The 23,248-nt window shown below is 45.7% G+C and overlaps 1 protein-coding gene across 1 annotated transcript in view; it reads left to right on the top strand.

Moving 5' to 3' along the window:
• The window catches only part of LOC143295688 (cell division control protein 42 homolog), a 65,711-nt gene extending 47,240 nt beyond the window's left edge, over nucleotides 1-18,471 (top strand). Inside the window, exon 3 of the mRNA XM_076607309.1 lies at nucleotides 13,621-18,471. Within this exon, the coding sequence (XP_076463424.1) occupies nucleotides 13,621-14,118 (498 nt within the window). The 3' untranslated portion in view covers nucleotides 14,119-18,471. The remainder of the gene's footprint in view (nucleotides 1-13,620) is intronic.
• The last annotated feature ends 4,777 nt before the right edge of the window (nucleotides 18,472-23,248 follow it).

Genomic DNA, 23,248 nt, shown 5'->3' with positions numbered 1-23,248 from the left:
GAGAAACCTTACAAGACCGAAGTTACCAGGTCCTCTGTTAGTCGCTAAAACACCCCCCCTTCTTACTCAGGCCTCCACTAACCCGGGTACACAAGTCAGGTTCGTGTTTGTGGTGAGGGAACAGTAAGAACCTCACACCTATATGGACCGACTGTATTGATGACTGATCAGCTTACATACCCGTACGTGAACTTCAAAGGCTTGCCGACCGTCTTTTTCTACCTTGATGTGTATGTACTCTATCGGCTTTGTGGTTTTGTAAGAACCGCCCTCTATTCTTCAGCTTTCATTCACAGCAGAGACTTTGTACCCTCTCCCCACCCCTTCCCTCTCCACTACTACCGTACCAACTTTCTTACTTACCATAGCACTTTTCTCCGGGTGCTAAATGGGGGACAGGGGGGTAGTGAATAGCGGGGCTGTGGGCGGATAGGTTGGGTGGGGGTTTGGAGGTGGGTGGGTGGGGGAGCAGAGGTGCTCAAACATATCCCACCATATTCTGTAACTCGACTGACTGGGACATAAGGCAGGGAGATTTTTTGGTATTGTTATTCCCCCGATCGCACAGTGGAGTGTAGGTAGATGTTGGAAGTTTTCACGAGGAAAGAACAGCGCTGCCGGTCTTTGAGGGAAGTTAACGAGGTGACATGTTAGCCTACCGGGGAACAGGAAAAGGGGGATTAGCCAGGGGATTAGTGGCTACCATTGAAGAGTTAATCCAGCCTGGTAAAAGAGATTTACGTGAGAAGTGATTGTGTCGTTTTTCCTGAGAAAACATGTCATAAATAAAACACACACACGCACGCGTGCGCACTCATTCGCAGACGCCCACGTGCGCTTACGCGCGCGCAACACACACACACACACACACACACACACACACAGAAGCATATCCCCCGCCTCCCACACTTGGGAGCGTGATGTACCGAACCGTAACCCCCTCCCCCCCCCTCTCCCCCCCTACACACTGCCCCTCCACCACCACCACCACGACCTTTGTCCATCAGATTCGTAACGTCGCTCCACCAGTCCCCCACCACCCACCTCGTTTGCATCCCAATTCAGATCCCCCCCCCCCCCCGCCCTCCCCTCGTTTCTCAAGCGCGAACGTAATCACCGGACATGGCTAATCGGTCAACGACCGACTCCCGGTGCAGCCACACTGTTGGCCGCCGGGCCTGAACAGCTTTCCTTGTTCCAGCGTGCGTGCAGACAAGGGAGAATGTGTGTGTGTGTGGTGTGGTGGTGGTGGTGGTGGTGGTGTGTGTGTGTGTGTGTGTGTGTGTGTTTAAACAGAAGTTTGAATTTCAGCGCAAACGTCCACAGTTACGCAACATTGTTGCATGAAAATAGGAACATCATTCACAAAAACTTGTAGCGTGCTGATAAGTTTGTCATACCACACACACACACACTCTCTCTGTGTGTCTCTTTGCGGACATGCACACACGCACACACACACACACACACGGAGACTCGAAGGGCACACGCTTCACGAACACGCAATGACACAAGGAATCATTTGGTGAAAAGTTTGTGAAAGGAACAAGAATTTTTCTTTTGGGGGAGGGGTGGTGGTGGTTATTTATATCAAGTGAAAGCGCCATTTACTAGTGATCTGCACGCCATTGTTTGATAATGTTGAAATGTCAGTGGGTTTGGGAAGGTACTGTTCAGAACCCCCTTCTCCCTACCCCTGACCCTTCTCCTACCTCTGACACCCACCTTCGCTCCTCTACCCGCTCCCTGCCTCCCTTCACCCCCTCCCCTCATCTGACCCTACCCCCTTCTAATTCTCTCTTGCATAAAGCGAAAAAAAAAGGGGGGGGGGGAGAGGAAAAAACAACAAGAAACATAAAAAACAAACAAACAAAAAAAAACAACGGCGACGAAGCAGCAAAGTCTCTTCTAACAAACCAGCTCAGGCAACCAGAAAGCAACCACGAAACCACCTTCCTTCCCAGTGACTTGCCACCCCTCCCCTCCCTTCCCCCCAGCCATCCCCGCCCATCGCCACCAGCCCCTGACCCCTCATCACCCCACCCCCAGCTCCTGACCCCCATTGACCCCCTCCAGCCCCTGACCCCCGTCTTCCTTGTTACGATCCATTCCCGCTGCACCGGCTGACGACGACCTGTTGCGTGACAGCCCCCTGTTTCCTGTACCGTGCAGCACGAGCCCCCAAATCCGCGTGGCTTGGGGAGCAGCGATCTCTTTGTGTTCCGTACAGGGCCGTGTGACAAGCGGGCACTGGCTGACCTGACCTTGTCGCCCCCGTGGTCTTTCACCCGGCCTTTGTCGCTGAGAAAGATCTTCTTCTTCTTCTTCTTTCTCTTCTTCGGTTTTTGACCACACTTAGGAGTATCCGGTTCCTAGCATTAGAATTGTGGGGTATTCCTTATTTATTTATTTATTTGTGCTGTCGAGGGTGGGGCGGGGGGAGGGTAGAGAGGGGGGCGGGGGAGGGGCGGGGGCTGACATGATACTGTGTTGTTTTCTCCATGTGGAAGACTGAAGGAGATAAATATCTTGTTAACTGAATTATATAGTTCACACTGACTCTACGAAATGTGGGTGGATTGATGTTTTTGACGTTTTTTTCTTTTTTCTTCCCCCCCCAATTATTGAGCTTTATATTTTGGTCTCTCTCACTGGTTGTAAGAACTGACCGGTTTTCAACGCTCAGCTTATATCACATATTGACATTTATAAGCTTACATTAGGGCTAACAGTAAAGTGAAAACTGTATGATTGATATGTATAAAGCTTACATTAGGGCCAACAGTAAAATGAGAACTGTATGATCAGTTGTTTTTCCATTACATAAAGTGGGAAGTCATTTACAGGTTAGTCTTTTATGGAGGACTAAGACTCTACAAACTTGGAGTCAAGATTGCACTGGCTCTTAGTGCTGCAGCCTTGGGGGCTAGTTGGCCTTTGGGAACCATCCCAACGCCGACTGTCCAAAACCCCTCTCGGCCGAGAGAGTGGGCATGTGACTTGGGCGAGGCATTCTCCTCTATAATCGAATCCTAGCCCAGATAGTTAGGACAGCATATACATCCTCTGCTGTTCTTATGGACAGCATATGCATCCTCTGCTGTTCTTATGGTCGGACACGACTGACTGGCGTCCATAATGGCCCCGTTATGACTGTTGGGCAATGAGCGACCTGATTTGATTGGACAGAAAGTGAGGGCTTTCTTTTGCACTCATGTGTTCTGGTAAATGTATTGTAATGATAACGATATCAGTTCTGATGATGATGGTAGTCATCATCGTCATATTCATCATCATCATCATCACCTTGTGAAGAAGAAGATAGGAGGGCAAAATGAAGACAGAGTTGACAAATCAGATCAATTGAAACTGCTTTCATTCAAAATCACAGGCCGTTCAGAGAAGAAGGGGAAAAAACCCAAACCCACCTGTTAAAAGAAAATAGCTTCATGACCCAATGTAAAAGCAGAGTAGGAAGTTAGATCTGTATACATTATCAACACGGGTTTCCTTTCTTCCTTCTCCCATTCTTCTCTCGGTCTCTGTTTTACTGCTTTCGTATCCTCCTATTCCCACCTCCCTACACCCCCATCTCTCTCTCTCTCTCACTCTCTCTCTCTCTGTGTCTCTGTCTCCCTCTCAGTGTGTGCAGTGACACGCACACACATACAGACACACCGCGTGTTTCTCTGTCAAGAAACTTATGATGCCAGAGTGTATGGAAACGGTAAGTTTGGTGTCATACACCCAATATTTCTTACGCACTTGTAAACAAACACGCGAAAGAAAACATTTTGTGTGGCAAAGAGCTCAGGAGGGGAAGGAATTTGTAAGTAAAAAAAGAAAAGAAAAGGGAAACCACAGCGTGCGCCACGCCCCCAGCTCTAACCTCTCTCACACCCCATCCCGTTTCTGCTCCCCCACCCTCTCTCTCTCTCTCTCTCTCTCCTTCTTCCCGTCCACCCACCCCACCCACCTCTCATACCTTCCTACATCCTGACCCCAGCTCGGACACCCAGGTGATTAAGCATAAGGTAGTCAGCCGGCCAGTCAGCTCAGCTTTTGAAGCGAAGTGAAACATGTGCACGGTTGGCTGCATTCAGGTCCCCCCCACCCCCGCACCCCCTGTACCTTCCTCACCACAGCTCCCTTGCACACACACACACTCTCCTTCCCTTCATCCCCCCACTCCCTAACCCTCCCTCCTTCGTCACGGTGGCTGAACACGGGAGAGAAAGAAGGGGGATTAGGGTCTCGTTGTGTTGAGACCCCATCACCGCATGCCTCTCTTCTTGCAAGACTGGCAAGACATTTACCAGGTATATACTGCTGCTACTGCTGTCCGTTTGTCTTCATGTCTGTTTGTCAGAGCATATACAGGTCGTTGGCCTGTTTGTTCGTTCGCAATTTGCCTTGTCCCCGTGTATATGTTCGGCAGGGGTTTGAAGCTGGGACTTGAGTTGGAATGCGCGTGTTGCGTGTCTTGTCTTTTTCTGTTATTCAGCTTTTTGTGGATATATATGTATATGTGGATATATTTTGTGGATATATATATATATATATTGTGGAGATATATATATATATATATATATAATATATATATATAATCACAAAAAGCTGAATAACAGGAAAAGACAAGACATATATATATATATATATATATATATATATATATGCATACATTCTGGCACAAATGCGCGTGTGCGCAGGGTAGAGAAAGAGAGAGGAGGGATATGTCGGTTGCGGTACCGAGAGGTGTAACCTGGGACTTGTAATACCTATGGACAGCTGGTATTTCTGTCTTTGCGATCTTGAGCTTTTCTTTTTGGTTGTCTTTTGACAGATTCGCAGATGTACGGACACGTTCGTTCGCTCGCTCAATCAAACACACATACACACGCACGCTCGCGGGCACACACATACACATATACGGGCGCGCGCGCGCAATCACATACACACCAACACCAACCCGCACACGATCATTGTGGTTACACACCGAAAGGTGAGGCCCCCTGGTTACTAGGTTTGAGAAGAGAGGGTGGCTAGCCCATAGGTCGTTCAAGTAAGTCAGTCTGAGTATGGGAGGGCTCATAAAACAATCGTGCACATGGTTTATCAGTCATACTGGTTTACCCAGAGCATTTCTTTCTTTCTAACCACAAGCGTAAATCGGGTCCACCATCATTCCAGTGATAGATCGGAAGAACTGGCCATGCCTAAAATCTCAATACTTGAACAAAAATTGAATCCAGATCTGAATTGCCTAAAACCTCAATACTTGAGCAAAAATTGAATCGAGATCTGAAATAACCACCCAGTCCTACAAACCATCATTCCAGTGACACTGGAAAAACAGGCCATGCCTAAAATCTCAATACTTGTGTAACAAGAGAGGCAAGGCCTTCAAGGCTCACTTGTGATACACTTAAAAAAAAAAAAAATCTAATCGTTAAAATGTGTTCTGTATTTATTATAAAGCTTCGGGTTAAAAAAAAAAAAGAAGTCCTAACGGCAGTTTTGAACCCCGCGTGTTCGGGTGAGAAGAAACTGTCTTACCCATTACACTAGCGTGGCTCCTTAGCTGACGTTCAAAAATATAGATTTAAATATGCTTTTTTAAAAGGGCGATAAATCGATTGCGGTATTCGCAGTGAGAACGCTGTTTAAATCATATTATTCTGGTGTGTCTTGGGCATTCAAAAAATCTTTAAGGGCAATTAAAATTCATTTTAAGTCCGCGGTAAAGGAGCCGCAAGCACACGGCAACATTTAGCCGTTTTCTTTGGATCTAGATAGATGTACAAGTTTAGTTACACCCGGTTGACACAGTCGATTTAATTTCTCTTTTATGTTCATTCTAGTTTTATAGTTTTAAAGTTGATATGAAAATTGAGTATTTTGTTAAACTAATAACATGTAGAGCCAAGTACAAGTACTTCTAAACGTCGTATGAAGTTAAAAGGACTTCATTTTGAGAAAAGTCAAGACTGGAAATTTTTACGTTTCATCAGCTCAAGGGTATTCACAGTCATGGTTTATTATTTTTAACTGTGAATTCCGACTGATTCTGTGGATATTTTTATGGCAGTTTGGGGCATAATCCAGTAAGTGATGAGGCGTTCACAAATCTTTCTCTGAATAAATATTTAACGGTCTCCTTCTCCAACTTTCCATCACATGTTATCGTGTATTGTCGATTGAATATAGAATTGAACGGGCAGGTCAACAACTTGAAACAAAATGGCGTCGTTCGCGTTCGCGAAGAATATGAGCACGCGCTTTGAATGTGTACAAATATGTGTACACAATTGATTTTTGCCCATGACCTACAGGTATCATCCAGTAGATCTATAAAGTCCACTCGTCGTATTGATTTTAGTATTTTCCGAAAAAGACCACTTGGGCGAATGAACATAGTGAAAGCCCTGTACACTGAGAGTAAAACACACAAGCTTTTTATGTATTGAGTATAATTTCAAAATGTAATGTTTAAGATGAGAAAGATCAGTTTAAAGCAAATTAAGCCCCCAAGCATTAATTACAGATTAATTTCCCTTTTTTATTATCTGCACCAAAGACATGTAAAATAAATAAAACTTCCATGCTTAGCAAAAGAAGTTCCTGTTTGAACAAAAAATGATAAAAATGACAGCTCTTGTTGCTGTGTCAGAATATCAGATCAAAGTGCGAAGTTTAGAGAATAAATTTTAAAAAAATTAACAGTAAATCCAGTTTGCATATAATTTGGCTTTTTTAAAATATATTTTTTGTGCCCATCCCAGAGGTGCAATATTGTTTTAAACCAGATGACTGGAAAGAACTGAATTTTTTTGCTATTTTTATGGCAAATTTGGTGTCAACTGACAAAGTATTTGTAGAGAAAATGGCAATGTTAAAGTTTACCACGGACACACAGACACACAAACAGACACACACATACACACAGGCAACCGAACACCGGGTTAAAACATAGACTCACTTTGTTTACACAAGTGAGTTACACAAGTGAGTCAAAAACGATTCGAGATCTGAATAACCACCCACTCCAACAAACTTCCGATGAAACCACACTCTTGAGCATTCAATTCGTTTAACAGTGTAATGCCCTACTTTGGCAAATTGTACCACTTTTTGGCAGTGTCTTCAACAATATTTCACTTGGGTTACCCAAACGAATTTGACGTAACTTTTCGTGACGTGGGTGCTCATGTAACTGGTTTGGAAGTGTGCAGGCATTTTTCAGAGCCAACAGAGTGAAAGACGTGAGATGTGACGACGCGTTCGTTTGTGCAGTGTAGCAAAAGCTGGTTGCACCACCAAACACCGACGGTTTCCACACGGGGTACGCTTCCTGGATGGTAGAGAGATCTGTGACGATTAAGTGTATGCACACACGCACGTACACACACACACACACACACTCTCTCTCTCTCTCGTTCTCACTCACTCATTTCGCAGTGCCGTGTCATTCAGTATACATAACATCAATCACCGAACAAGGTCTATTAGTGACAAATCACCTTCATACCTAAAAAAGAGAGACAGATCAGACAAGACTTTGACGAACAAAGCACACAAACGCTATCCATCTTAACCACCAAGCAAGGTGAAGAAGAGAGACCCCTCCCCACTTGACCTTGGTGAAGGGCCTGCAGGGAGACTCAAGTAGAGGGTGGGGAGGGGGCTGGATGGCCGTCAAGGGTTGCGGGCCCTGGCACGGTGTCCGGTGAAGATCTCCTCACCTACAGCTATGTATGTCGGTTAGTAGGGTCAAGTCTAGGCAGCCCCTCTAGCCCTCACTTGGAGTAGTATGTGCGTGTGGACTGGCTATCTCTGAGATGAGAGCTGACCATATTAAATCAAGTGTTCTGACATTTTCATTGCTGGAGGAGTCATATTGTCATACTGGATAATTATCTATGTATAATAATGATATCCTCTTCTTCGTGGGCTACAACTCCCACGTTCACTCGCATACATGTACACGAGTGGGCTTTTTACGTGTATGATCGTTTTTACCCCGCCATGTAGGCAGCCATACTCCGTTTTCGGGGGTTAATAATGATATACAAATGACTGATAAATAACAACCACAATAGTAACGATATTGATAATCATCACTATTAATGATGATGGTTATGATGATGATCATCATCATTATCGTCGTCATCATCAAAGTACCCAGTTCCCCCTTCTATGCCCCATTCAGAGGTCTATTTCGTATTGCAAGAGAAAGAATGTATCGCTCTGCTGTCTGTTTTAATCAGTGTTTTATACATTTTACAGCTGGAGTCAGCGTAGTGTAAGATTGAATGCTGTTGCCCTGATCATATGAAACGGCGTGACCACAGAGAATTATTAAATCATGTTTCCCTGCCGCTTCGCTTCTGTTTTGGTTCTGATTGGAGTCGGCTTTCACTTTTCACATCCACTCTTTCACTTTTCACATCCACTCCACAGAGTCTGCAAACGTGTCCTGTCTCTCTCTCTCTCTCTCTCTCTCTCTCTCTCTCTCACACACACACACACGCACGCACACACACACACACACACACACGCACACACACACGCACACACACACAAACGTACGCCACTTTTGATCTCCCGCCCACTCCCCAACACCGAGGCGTGAACGGAGATATACCACATCATAAAGCCAGGCTGGTTAAGCCCTGATTCAACAAACCCATACAAGTGTTGGTCCCTTGGTACTTATTGCTGTCCTGTGCCCCCTTGGGCTGTCAAATATTTGACCAGTCAATATCAGCGGCTGTGGTCGGGCTGTCGGCGTCATATTATGGCACGTAGACCCACTTTGACCACCACTTTTTTCTGTCAGCGAGCACGTGCCCGCACGTGCACGTGCTCATCACAACAAGTACGCACACATGTACGCAACGCACACACGGATGCATATAAGTACACGGCGGCACACGCGCGCGCGCACACACACACACACACTAAAAATAAAACAGGAACAGCAGCATGCAACAAACAAAACCAGCAACAACTTTAGCAAAAAACAAACAAACAAACAAACAACAACAAATACAAAAAAACCGCGCATACTTACACACACACACACACACACACACACACACACACACACACACAGAGCCAAAATGATGAAGTGCGAACAAAACAAGAAAGGACAAAAACTAAAGACAGACCAAACCACACAACACACATTAATAATACATACTAAAAATCCTAAAGAGAGAGTCCGTTGCCTCTCCCGAACAAATCCCAACCTCACCACCTCAAGGCCACTGAAGTGAGAAAGCGGCAACAGTGTTACCTGTGGTGTGGTCCACTGGCCTTGTTCAAGTCGTTGGGTGGACGTGCAGTGTCTGTGTCCCTGTTGTGCTGTGCTGTGCTGTGTGTGTGTGTGTGTGTGTGTGTGTGTGTTACTTGTCGTGCGTCAGTCATTGTAAATCCAAGAAAAGAAAAGGCTGTGGTGGTGTTTGATTTTTTGTTTGTACCTACGTGCACGCGCGCACACACACACACATATACTTGCGCAGACATGGAAACACGCACACACTCATCATGCACACGCACAGACACAGACACACCCACACACACACACACACACACACACACACATACAAACGCACACACAATGACACACAACAAAAACACACCGTCACACACACGCACACACTTTTGCAAAGTTAATAAACTGACAAAGCAAAACATGAAATAACTCATGTCCAACCGGTTATTTTTAATCGGAATCGCTGAATACTACATAGTCCTACTCTTTTACCCGAGTTGTGTGAATGTGTACATTGACAACTGATGAATCCCATTTCAGCGTCATACGTCCAATGCCACTCGTGTGTATGGATTACACTTCTCCCGCACAAATTTTTTTTTTTAGTTGGGTTCGTTTGAATTACAGTTGATTTTTCCCCGATGTAGCAAAACATTATATACCTTCAGCGTTGATGTTTATTTGTCCGAAGTCATGTTCATGTTTGTCATAGCGTTCTGTTGTCATCGTCTGTTGTACTGCAAGGAGCAATAAATCGGCAGCAGCTGTTGCAGCAGGAACACCAACAGAAGGCTATGGCCACACAGCAGAAGCGGGGAATATGTGTCAACAACTGTAACAACACTGCTGTCGTGGCTGCTTCTAACGCTACCGGTGAAAGTGGTAGTAGGGTTAGACTAAATATATAAATAAATGAATGAAGAAATAAATGAAATAATCAACTACCCCATTCATGCAGCAGATTCACCGGTATTTAAAAAAACAAAAAAAAACAACAACAACAACAAAAAACAACAGCACACTTCAGTTGTCAAATAAGCCTAGCGGCAAGACCACACACGTACCTTTCTCCATGCTAGAAGAACCCAAAGCTTTCTTTCTTTCTTTCTTTCTTCTTCTTTCTCAGTCTCTGTGTGAATTCCATCCGAATGAATAGCAATGGAGGGAGTGACGTAGGCTGGTCAGTGTACTGTTGGCTTCACTGCTGCACCATGTAGGCCTGTAGCGTCATGGTAGGTGGCCCAGCCATTCAGGGGGAATAAAAGAAGGAAAACCCTTGTACTTCTTTGTCTCCCGCCCCCTTTTGTTTTCGCCCCCCCCCCCTCCATTTTCTTTTTAAATGCATTTCCTTCGTTTATAGCAGAACTGTCGGCGACTGTGTAGTCCAGCAAGAAAGAAAGGAAGAAAGAAGACATTTATATAATAGATGGACACGGTGGTAGGTGGCCTATGTCTTGGGGGGAATGAAGAAAGGAAAAAAAAGTATTGATGTAAGAAGAATAGGGTAGAACTGACATTCTGCGGCATAGTCGTCCGGTCGGGAAGGTAGAAAGCTGAACAGATACAAAAAGAAACGGCGAAGGAAGGAAAACGTTTTTCTTTTCTGTTTTATTATTCTTCTCTCTCTTTTTTTTTTTCTGGTAGAACTCACTGTTTGGAGGTACTCCCTAGTCTCCAGCTAGATAGAAAGAAAGAAAGAAAGAAAGGAAGGAAGAATAAACATACAAAAGGAAACGATGGAAGAGCCCCTTTCTTTTATTTTCTGGAAGATCTCAGTGTGTGCGACTCTCTGTGGTCCAGCCATGAAGAGAATGAAAGGAAGCAGCACAAAAGACGGGGTGTGAGGGGCAAGACCATCATTGTTGTGGCAAGGCTGTCGTTTTGTCAACACTAGCTCGCGCTGTGAAGGAGGTGGAGGATGGGTGGGGTGGGGTGGGGGGGGCACTGGCCATGGTCAATAAGAGTTTTTGTGCACAACGCTAAAGAAGCGTGAACGTCGTTCAGGGAAGAAAAACACCCAGCAAGGACCTACCTGCTCACACCTGGATACGGTTGGATGGAGTACAAAGGGGTGAAGTGGGGATGGGGATCTCTCTCTCTCTCTCTCTCTCTCTCACACACACACACACACACACAAGGGGAGTGGGTGGGGAAAAGGACAAACCGGAACACCCACCCACATGCAAACTTAGGGAGAAGATGGAGGGCTTAGCGCAGGATAGTAGGAGTCGAGACAACAGAACACACAGACTGGAAGCATTGCCATTACTAGGAAATGTGTGTGTGGGTGGGTGGGTGGACGTGTGGGGTCTGGAGCCTGGAAAACCCCGGTGTTGTATTATTGTTGATTCTTATCGTGACTGTTTTGTGATGCCGCCGGTGTCTCTTTTTGTCACGAGGGAGTGTCCACCAAATGCTGTACTTAGAAAAGGTGTCATTCTTTTAACACCTCGTTTCCTGTTGGCTCCGTTCCTTCTCTTCCCCTCTTGTTCCACAACCTGTTCCAAGACTAGCGAGGGCAAATTACCGGAAGACTGTAACGCCCTACCTGAAATCTTTATCCATAGGTGATCAACTTAGTGAGTCATTTTGAATTATGACAACTTTGTGAGTACTTTTGAATTATGAGTCTTATTCTCTGGTACTTTTTGGGATTTGTTTTTTTCATTTCTTTCTTCCTTCCACCCTGTCTGAGTGGATGTCAGTATCCACGCCCCCTCCTCTTGGCGAGGGGTGGAGTGGAGATGGGGATGGGGGTAGGGATGGGGGTGGGGGCAGTATGTCTCAGTGTTCTGGGGGTAACCAGGTGGGGAAACTGATCCGTAACCTAAACTCCGAGGAGGGCCAGGCTGTCTGTCAAAGCTGGGAGGGAGAAGGACCCCCCCCTCCCCCCCCACCCCCGCACCCTCCTCCCTCCCCCCGCCCTATTGTCCTCGCTCACCCACGTGGAATCAGTCACCTGTTGTGTTTGTCTGGCTGCCCCATCCCTCACTGCCTGATCGTCTCTCCCCCTAGCCCCCCCCCCCCCGCCCCCCTCTTTTCCAGACCTCGCTGTCCGCTGGCTACAGTGCTGGGCGGTGGTCCTGTGTGTGGCCGTCTGGCTCTCGATGTCTTGAGTCTGTCTGCTATTATTGTTGTTGTTGTTGTCTGCCGTCCAGTGTGACTGGTTGATTCTAGACTGGCTGTTTGGGGTCTGTGGTGGTGGTGGAGCCATTTTATGTAGACACACACACAACAACAAACATATCCCATTATGAGGGACTATAAGTGCCGTAATGTATTGTGTTCCGTTTACGTTGCATTGTATTCTTTTGTATTGTATTGTTGCGTTTACATTGTATTGTATTGTACTGTATTGTATTGTATTGTATTGTAATGGAGTGTCTGTCCGTTCGAAGTCCAGGAGACGTATCGGAATGAAGTCGGTTCAGACAGGGCAGCATTCTTCTTCCCAGCGTATTCAGTTCAGTAATGGTTGATACCAACAGCATTGATCATGATGCGATCATTATCATTGTTGTTGCTCCTGCTGCCAGTCAGAGCACAAAGTGATCATGAACGATAGACCTGATCGCTGTCGTTACTGTTGCTCCATGTTTTCTCTGCCATTGCTATACCTCTGTGTGCGGATGCCTCTCCCAAAATTTACAGGCTCACGTGGTTCTTCTTCTTCTGCGTTCGTGGGCTGCACCTCCCACCGTCACTCGAGTGGATTTTTTACGTGTATGACCGTTTTTACCCCGCCGTGTAGGCAAGCATACTCCATTTTCTGGGATTAGTAGCTTATAACCCGCTCAAAGATGGGATGGATTGTACTGGAAAAAAAAAGAAGAAAAAAAAAAGGAAAAAAAAGACTGTATATATCATGCATGCACACATAAGGAGAAGAGCGACGCAAAGCTATAGCTTATATCGCTGTCAAGCATTGGATCAATTACGCTGACAGAACTGTGCTGTCTTCGACAGGCTGGGCATGGGATGAGTTATACTAAAAGTATTGTGCTGTGTGTATTTCAGGATGATTTGGACACGCAGGGCATGTGATGAGTAATACTAAAAGTATTATGCTGTGTGTATTTCAGGAAGACTTGGACTCGCAGGGCATGTGATGAGTAATACTAAAAGTATTGTGCTGTGTGCATTTCAGGATGATTTGGACACGCAGGGCATGTGATGAGTAATACTAAAAGTATTGTGCTGTGTGCATTTCAGGATGATTTGGACACGCAGGGCATGTGATGAGTAATACTAAAAGTACTGTGCTGTGTGTATTTCAGGATGATTTGGACTCGCAGGGCATGTGATGAGTTATAGTAAAATGTATGGTGCTGTGTGTGTTTCAGGATGACTTTGACACCTTACGGCCCCTGTGCTACCCCAACACGGACGTCTTCCTGCTGTGCTTCAGCGTGGTGTCGCCCACCTCCTTCCACAACGTGCTGGAGAAGTGGGTGCCCGAGATCCGTCACCACTGCCCCCGGGCCCCACTGGTGGTGGTGGGCACGCAGAGCGACCTCCGGAACGACGTCAAGGTGCTGATCGAGCTGGCCAAGTACAAGGAGAAGCCCGTGTCGGAGGAGGAAGCGGCCAAGCTGGCACACCAGCTGGGGGCCCACTACATGGAGTGCTCTGCCTTGACCCAGAAGAACTTGAAGGAGGTGTTCGACTCGTGCATCCTCACCTCGCTGCAGTGGGCCGAGGCGGAGCTGCAGCGCTCCAAGAGCGTGCGCAAGTCGAAGCGGTCCAAGAGCAGGGACGCCACAGCGGGCATGGGCGCCGCGCTCAGCCACAGCACCAGCCCCAAGAAGGCCGGCTGGAAAAAGTTCTGCTGCTTCATGTGATGCCGGCCTTTGACTGCCCGTTCCCCCTTCCATCTCCCTCCATCCCACACCCCCTGCACCCCCTCCCTCCCTGCTCCACGTGTACAGGTCTCCGCCACGTGCTCAGTGTTACAACTACCACTACTCTTGCAACACACACACAACGTTTTCTCAACGGCGAAAGGCGTCCAGGGTGAGAGTCGTCAACCCAGTTTTGCCAAAAGACTGAAGGAAGAACTGGTGGTTGGTTGATACTCTTTTGCAGACTTTTGTGCACGTGCTGGTTGTGTGACACACACACACACACACACACAACGGTAAACGACACTCCCAAAGCAAGCACGTCTGACAGTGTGATAGTGTCTTCAGTTTTGCTTCGCATTCGGGCACTGTCACAGAGTCCGAAGGTCTCCTCTGGAACGAGTGACGGTGGACTCCCGCCGGCTGGTTCTGACAAACACAGATGGGAGGAGGGAGAGAGGAGGAAAGAAGGTCTTCGCTGGATGGACTCAAAGAGCACCGGGTCGTGAAGTCTGAAGGCTTGTACGGGAAAGACGAGAAAATCGTGAGATTAACGTGGCCACTGAAGTATTCGCAGGGATGTTAGTCATTGATTCGTTAAGTTCTTGTTGGTTACTGTAGTACCCACAGGGATTTCAGTCATTGATACATTAAGTTCTTGTTGGTTACTATACCGAGAATGATTTTCTCACGGAACACAACGGTAGATGGCCTTTCACTCCGTGGTTATTGTCGTTGTCACGGCTTCCTGTGGTTTGACGTGCAGGAAACCTCCGGGGATACGGCAAATGGCTTGTGGGATGCAGTCAGGGTTAGTGCTTGTGTATAACTAGCCAGAACACCAGGACTAAGGGCACGTTGGATGGCCAGGATTGTTGGCCAAGACACTTTCTATGACAGTTTTTTTTAATCGTCAGAACTGTAATGTACAAGACAGAGTAGGACACGCTATATGATCAGGATGACCTTCTCAACACACCCTGAGACAGAAGCTTTTAGGCAGAACTATGATCTGTGTGTGTGTGTGAAACACTCCGGGATCTATCCCCGTAGGCCCCTTTGGCAACCATCCTTGCGAACCAGCAGGGCTCCCCCATTCACGTTCTTTTTGGGGGTTTCAGACCCGCAAGTCCGGTTTTAGAGAAGGAAGCAAAACTAAATACGTTTCGAAGGACAGTATAATTATCACGTGCTGTTTTTAGGGGCAACGCAGTGGCATCACATCACAGTCCGTGTCCTGGTGTCACGAATATATCGCTGATCCTGGAACTATCATGTGACGGTTATGTACAGCTTTGTTACTACGCTGTCTCTGATTGGTCCTCTTGATTTCCAAGCCCGCTGTCTGAAACTTGAACGTTTCTGGTGCCGCACATTAGTTTGCCAGTTAGGATGGAACATGTTTATAAGATGTTTTGTCATCCTTCATCCATCCCGCATCTTTATTTATTTATTTGTTTATTTATTTAGTTAGTTATTTATATTGATAATTTTTCATATTTATTTATTTATCTATTTACTTGTTTTTATTCAAAGTATGTATAGCCATGGTTTAGCCTTCGTGGTCATTATGGGCTTTGAATGAAGTGCATAAGATGTAGGAACAGGGTTTATTTCTCATTTACCAGAAGCTGTGGATTAGTACTTATGTTACTTTTGAAAGCAACATAGTCTTATTATCATTTTTATTTATTTATTTATCAACGAATTAGGCATGTAACCTGGAGTGAAAACTACGATCAGGATTCAACAAAGCAAAAGTCTAACCGTTGCCATTGAAACGAAACTCTGTATCGCTTTGGACGTGAACATGGGACCATACTCTTTTTTCCTTTTTTTTTTTTTTTTCCTTTTTTCATCTGCCTTTGTGCTTTCTATATGAGAACTACTTCTACCATGGCTGCGAGCACGTTTACCATTGTGTAAACCATCGATTCAGAATATTGCGGACAGGAATCGATGACGTCATGCCGTTTTGTGACCCCTCTCCCCCAAGTTGACGTACACTGCACAAATAACGATGACAATGCATGATGACGCAGTCGTCCACCTTTCTCATTCAGCTTTCGTGCTGTTCGACGATGAGAATGAGAGAACAAGGAAGTGAACAGAAAGAAAGAAGTCAGTGAATGAACGAACTTGATTAAGGGGGAAGGAGACTTGGTGAGACCGAAAACTGTTGACATGTGCCTTCAAAAGAAATATTTATCAGTCCTGCCCCACCACCCACCATCCATTTGTTTGTGCATGTATGCATGTATGTATGTCTGTATGTAAACAATGCAATAAGGGAATCGCTGGGAACTATGCAATGGTTTGACTTCTGACTCGGTAAGGTTTACAGGAAGAGGAGGAGAGCTAAATTACCGTAGTTGCTTTCTGATACCTTTTTTTTTTTTTTTTAAATAGTTAAAAAAATCTCATTGTATCTCAATACGGTGATTTTGTACAAAGAAGTGTGTGTGTGTGTGTGTGTGTGTGTGTGTGTGTGTGTGTGCGCGCGCGCGTACATGCATCAGTGATGAGTATACGTTTGTGTATGAGAGAGAGAGAGAGAGAGAGAGAGAGAGAATGTTGGGAGGGAGTGTCAGTGTGTGTGTGTGTGTGTGTGTGTGTGTGTGTGTGAGAGAGAGAGAGAGAGAGAGAGAGGTTCGCATGCATCACTTGCATGCCTGCATTAATATATATACATAACGTGTCCTGTATATCTGCACACTCGCCCGCTTTGTTCTTCTGGCTTATTTTGACGAAGGCAGGAAGGAAGGAAGGAAGGAGGAAGACAGCTGCTGTGTGTATGTGCACAACGTGGGAAAAATACACGACGAACCTTGAAGGGACTGTTTGCTCAACACTGTAGAGGGGCCAAGAGAGAAGAGGAGGAGGAGAGGAACGGGACTGGGGGAGGAGGGAGGGGGCTTACGACACGGGGTGGAGGGGGGGGGGGGGATCGGGTAGCTGACGTCACTTTCTGTTTTGGCAGACTCGCGTTATCACTGCTTGCTCGCTTTAGGGGAGGGAGGTGGGAGGGGAGGGGGTGGGGGTTACAGGGAGAACGTTGCGTACGCACACATGAGTTGATGACTGACCACTCAAGTCTCGCGTCTTTTGTTTTTCTTATTTCATTTTCGTTTTGTTCTTTTTACTCTCTGTCTGTCTGTCTGTCTGTCTCTCTCTCTCTCTCTCCATGCGCAGTTATTTTCTTTGTCAGTTTTTCTTCCTGTTGTTTCTTTTCGTTCAGTTTTGTTTGCATTTTTCTTCTTTTTCAGGTTTGTGAATCATTTCCTTCACGTGTATGGGGTTCGGGTGTTGTTGTTGTTGTTGATTTTTACATTTTTTATTATTTTATTTTTTTTTTAGTTTCATTTTTCTCAGTCCATGTGTATTTTGGTTTGGGGCGATGCTTACGGTTTGCTGTAAAACGAAAGAAAAAAAAAATGACATCAAACACAGAAACTGAAAAACTTGTGAGCTGACTGATATTTTTCCCCTTCGTCAGCGATATGTGTATCATATTATATTTGGATTGTAGTTCTTGTTCGTTCGTTTGTTTGTTCCTAGACTAGCGAGCAGTGAAGTCAGGGCTGGGGGAGTAGTCGTAGGTGGTAAAATTTCATTTGTTTGATTATTTGTTTGATTAAAAAAAAAAAAATCCCCTTAGCATAGTGTTCGTGATCAGCGCAGTTAGCAAAAGCAAAGAGTTCGCGGATTGGTTTTAGTTGCTTCATTGAAAACAAAGGGAATAACTCACACGCCGTTACTGACACACGCGTAGACACACACACACACACACACACACACACACACACACACACACACACGCAGGGACGCACGTTTGCACACACACACACACACACACACACACACACACACACCTTGGTTGAAAAGTGATTTCAAGACGAAGTTCATTTTTACTAGAGTGGGTTTTTTTTTTTAACTCTCTCTCTCTTTCTCTCTCTCTCTTTCTCTCTCTCTCTCTCTCTCTCTCTCTCTCACATTCTGTCTCTCTTTCTCTCTCTCTCCAGCTATCTTCGGGGGGAGATTGGAGGGGTGGGGGTGGGGGTAGAACACTAAATTCTTTGATTGTTACGCCTGTTGGAACGCTATCTAACAAGAATGAAACTGGTAAATAAATGACGTATTACTTGGAATATATTCTCCCCCCCTCCCCTCTCCCCGAGACCTCCAGCTCCCACCATTGATGACTGCTTACGTCAGTAGGGCATGACGTCATTATGTATTCTTTAGGTCTACACACTAGCAAAGTCGGTGTGTTGGATGTGCCCATGTCAGTTCTGTGTATTGCATTGTTTCAGATTGAGTGCATGGTTAAATAAACAGACGGAATGATCATTATTTTTACCGCTGTGTGTGTGTTGCTGTATTGGTGTGTGTGTGTGTGTGTGTTGTGTGTGTGTGTGTGTGTGTGTGTGTGTGTGCGTGCGTGCGTGCGTGTGTGTGTGTGTGTGTGTGTGTGTGCAGAAGAATGAAGACGTCGATTGAAGGAGCACTCACCGTTTATCGTCTGTGGCCAGTGCAAGCTAACACGCAATACGCATACACGCACCAGTACAACACATGCACACACATACACACACACGCGCGCGTGCGCGCACACACACACGTATGTGCGTGTATGTACCCAAGACAGCCCTCTTTCCTTTTCCTCTTTCTCGTTCTCTCAATCTTACTTTATCGATCTCACTCGCACACAAACATACACCCCACGCACGCACGCACGCACGTACACACACACACACACACACGAGCGCCACACACAACTCCCCCACGCTCCAGTCCTCTGTCTTCCACTCATCACACGCGCGCGCGCGCGCACAATTAGGTTTTCTTTCACATTGTAAAATTAAACCCCTTCAGTGCCAGGGGGAAAACAGTAGAAAGTGGTGTTTCAGGTTATAAAACATTATCCAAAACAATAACCCTAAAACTGTGAAAATGGTCTGGAGATATACCACTCTAGACAAACTGTGGATTTTCAGCCTTCCAGAACTAGTTCCTTTTTTTCTGATGACGTCTTCAGTGACGTTACTATGCACGTAGGTAATGCGTTTATGGCAGTCAAGGGGTTTTAAGTTCCAGGTTTCCTTAAAAAGACTAGGGTTAATGGGGGTGTGTAATCTGTGCCAAACACGGACAAAGAATTTCCTCAGGAAATTACTGGTTTTATCCTTCCGGATATACTGTTTCGGGGGAAAAAGGCCCAGTGAATCACCAATTCACAACAAAGAAAGAAAGCAATAAAAACAGAAACAGAAAAAATACAAAGAAAGCAATAAAAACAGAAAAAAAAACCCGAAGAGAGAAATACATGTAAGATACAAACAAACACATCCATACACAGACAAAAATTCACACGAGATATGAACGTGTCATTTTGAGGTTTTTGTTTTCCTCTTATCATTTTCAGTATGAATTTATCCACATTCGTACAAAATAGAAACACACAAAAAAGAGGATTCAACTCTTCTCATGGGGAACCTTTTTGCCAGTTTTGTTTTCATCTATCTCTGTATGGGGGCGTTGTGATTGCACAGAAAGAGAACCTTATAACTAAGCGGAAAAATTCCCCAGACATCCCCATAAATCGGATGACCCTAACGCGCGCGCGTGCACACACACACACACACACACACACACACACACACACACACGCACACACACGCTCACGTACATCCCCCACCCTCACACACATACATGGAAATATCCCCCCACCCCCTACACATCCCCCCTCCCCCCACACACACACTGCGCACGCGCGGACACATGTGCACTCACATGCATGAACACATGCGCGCAAATATGCACTCACGGCGCACACGCATGCACACACATTCATACACACACACACACACACGCTCGCGCGCGCGCGCCCGCACACATAACACACACGTACAAAAACGCACGCACGCACGTAAGCAGGCATGCTGCACACATATGCCTTCATCTATATAAAATACATACATACACAGACATTAAGACAGTGACCAGTAGACACCCCCAACACCATCTATGTCTGTCCTTAAACCTCTTATTCCACCCACCCCCACACCCCCCATCCCTCCTATCCCTCGCATCCCAACCCATTCTACACTTCGAGTCACGCCGGAATTGAGACGAAACCGAACACAGCGCTGCCTGACAAAAGCACCTAATGATAATACTAATGATACTACTACTACTAGTGTTGGCCAAGAGGTAACGCGTCCACTTGGGAAGCGAGAGAATCTGAGCGCCATTAGACCTTGAGTGGTGGTCTGGACGCTAGTCATTCGGATGAGACGATAAACCGAGGTCCTGTGTGCAGCATGGGGTAAAAGAACCCACGGCAACAAAAGGGTTGTTACTGGCAAAATTCTGTAGAAAAATGCACTTCGGATAGGAAAAACAAATGAAACTGCACGCAGGAAAAAATACACGCAAAAAAAAAAGAAGAAAAAAAAGAAAAAACGGGTGGCGCTGTAGTGTAGCGGCGCACTTTCCCTGGGGAGAGCAGCCCGAATTTCACACAGAGAAATCTGCTGTGACTAAAAGAGAAATACAATATCACTACTACTGCTACTACTACCAATAGTAATAATGAAGACGACGACGATGATGATGATGACGATGATGATGATGATGATGATGACAGTAATAATGATTATAATAATAGTGATGATGATGTTACTGTTACTACTACTACTACTATTCATCATCATCATCATGGAGACTTTTATATAAAGCTTCATCTTGTCAGAGATAAATCTAACATACACGTGTGGGCGTGCACTTGACAGAAGTCCAACGCTGTAACCACCCGGCCACCACGCTCAACCGACCCGAGAGGGGAGCCTGAATCCAAACAGCAGTTGCGGCACCTGCATCAGAAAGCCCCGAGGGGTGGGGGTGGAGAGGGGGGAATGGAGGGGGGGGGGGGGGGAAGGGTTCGGGGGGGCGGGGGGGCGAAGGGGGTGGTAGTGGTGAAGGGGAAGAGATGAAGCAGGGAACCGTGGGGAGGGGGGGAGGGGGGTGGGGGTGGGGGGGGGGGTTGGTGGGGGGAGGGGTGGGGGGAAGGGGGGGGGGCCACAATGGTGAGGAGATGATATCTAACCTGTCGCTTCTTGTTGATCTCCTCAGTCTTGCAATGACGTCAACGCAGGTACGGGTCACGGGGTCAGGAATGCCCGACCCGGGTAATGGGGTCACTTCCCGTAGAAACGCATTCTGGGATGCTTACTGGTGGGTCGTTTCTCTGTCTGTCTGTCTCTGTCTGTCTGTCTATCTGTCTCTCTCTGTCGCTGTGTGTGTGTCTCTCTCTTCTTCTCTCTCTTTTCTTCTTTCTCTGCTTCTACTTTTTCTTCTCTCTCTCTCTCTTCTTCTTCTTCTGCCTCTCTCTCTCTCTCTCTCCTTCTTCTCCTTCGTCTTATTCTTCTCTCTCTCTCTCTTGTCTCTTTAAACTGACTTTATTGTTATCTTGTACTGACGATAGCGTTGTTAGAAATGTGTCTATTTATCTTTATAAAGTCTTCAAGTAGAGAAATTGCTGTTTCTTAATCTGATCAAAGATTTGTAACATTTATTTCTGTATCTTATCCAGTCCTTATGTTCATGATTATAGCTTGTTAGATATTGTTCACATTCCCCTGCATGAGGAGCTGAGGCCTATTGTGAATAAACCATCTTCACTATTCTCTCTTCTTCTTCTTCTTCTCTCTCTCTCTCTCTCTCTCTCTCTCTCTCTCTCTCTCTCTCCTGCTTTAAGTAAATTAAGAGAACAGTATATTCCACGAAAGTATTTTAAGTTTCCAAATCAGTTTCGGCTAAGTCTTTTGATGGCATCTATTAAAGAATTTGTCCATTTACATATATAAAGCATTTAAGTTAAGATCAATAATGATATCATAATTCCTTTGATGATTGTTTCGCCTTGTGCACTTGCATGTTTAATAATGTTGTATACTGCACCCCTTCATAAGGGGCAATGGCCTATATGAATAAATCCTCCGAATCCGAATCTGAATCTCTCTCCATAATACGTTTGTTTTGTTTATTTGTTTGTTTCGGTTGTTTTGTTGTTGTTGTTGTTTTCATTTTGATCATGCCTTCTTCCTCCCTTTCTTCCAATCTTCCTTTCTCTGTTTCTTTCTTAATTTTCCCCGCTTTTGCTGGGCGTTCTATCTATCTATCTATCTTTCTATCTATCAGTCTAAAACCTTTATTAGCATTCTATCAAATGTTGATAGTTGTTAGTGCTCTCATTTACCCAGAGATGGAGGCTGTGGTCACATCGTCATCTTCTGCGTTCCTGGATGGCACCTTCCGTCAGTGTTCATTCGTATCTATGAATTGGCTTCATACATACGTGGCGATTTGTGTGTGTGTGTGTGTGTGTGTGTGTGTGTGTGTGTGTGTGTGTAGGCGCACACGAAGCCGCACCGCACTCACGAAATAAAAATAATAACATATTACACACACACACACACACACACACACACACACTCTCTCTCTCTCTCTCTCTCTCTCTCTCTCTCCCTCTTTCTCTCTCTTACACCTTCTCCCCCCCACCCTCCAAAGCCCCCCCACCTCACCCTACCCCCTCCACACACACACACACACACACACACACACACACACACACATCTCTCGTCATTATGGTTGTGGCGATCCCAGCCGTTATGAACACAGGCCATCTGTCACCACTCATAAAGCCATCACGTGGGAACACACTCCCTGCCACCAACATCTGGTCTCTGCAAAGTTCTCTATCAGCACTGCAGGCATTGTCGTCTCTCCGTCACTGATTGTGGGGGACGGAGCCTGGCGCTCCTGCCGTGTTACACATCTTGTGGCCTACTATAGCAGTGGTACAGACATAATGATCATGATAAGGAAGAGAAAATGAAGAAGAACAATATGATGATGATGATGATGATGAAAAAGAATAATAATAATATGATAATGATGATGATGATGATAATGGTGGTGGTGATGAAGAAGAAGATGATGATGATGAAAAAGGAGGAGGAGGAGAAGAAGAAGAAGAAGACTAGAACAACAAGAACAAGAACAAGAACGAGAAGTAAAAGAAGAACTGCGCGCGCGCGCGTGTGTGTGTGTGTTTAATGTTTATTGT

This window comes from Babylonia areolata, chromosome 21, assembly GCF_041734735.1.
Source record: "Babylonia areolata isolate BAREFJ2019XMU chromosome 21, ASM4173473v1, whole genome shotgun sequence".
NCBI classification, from domain to species: Eukaryota; Metazoa; Mollusca; class Gastropoda; order Neogastropoda; family Buccinidae; genus Babylonia; species Babylonia areolata.
The sequence above is the reverse complement of the archived record's forward strand: the minus strand, read 5'-3'. Positions and strand labels throughout refer to the sequence as shown.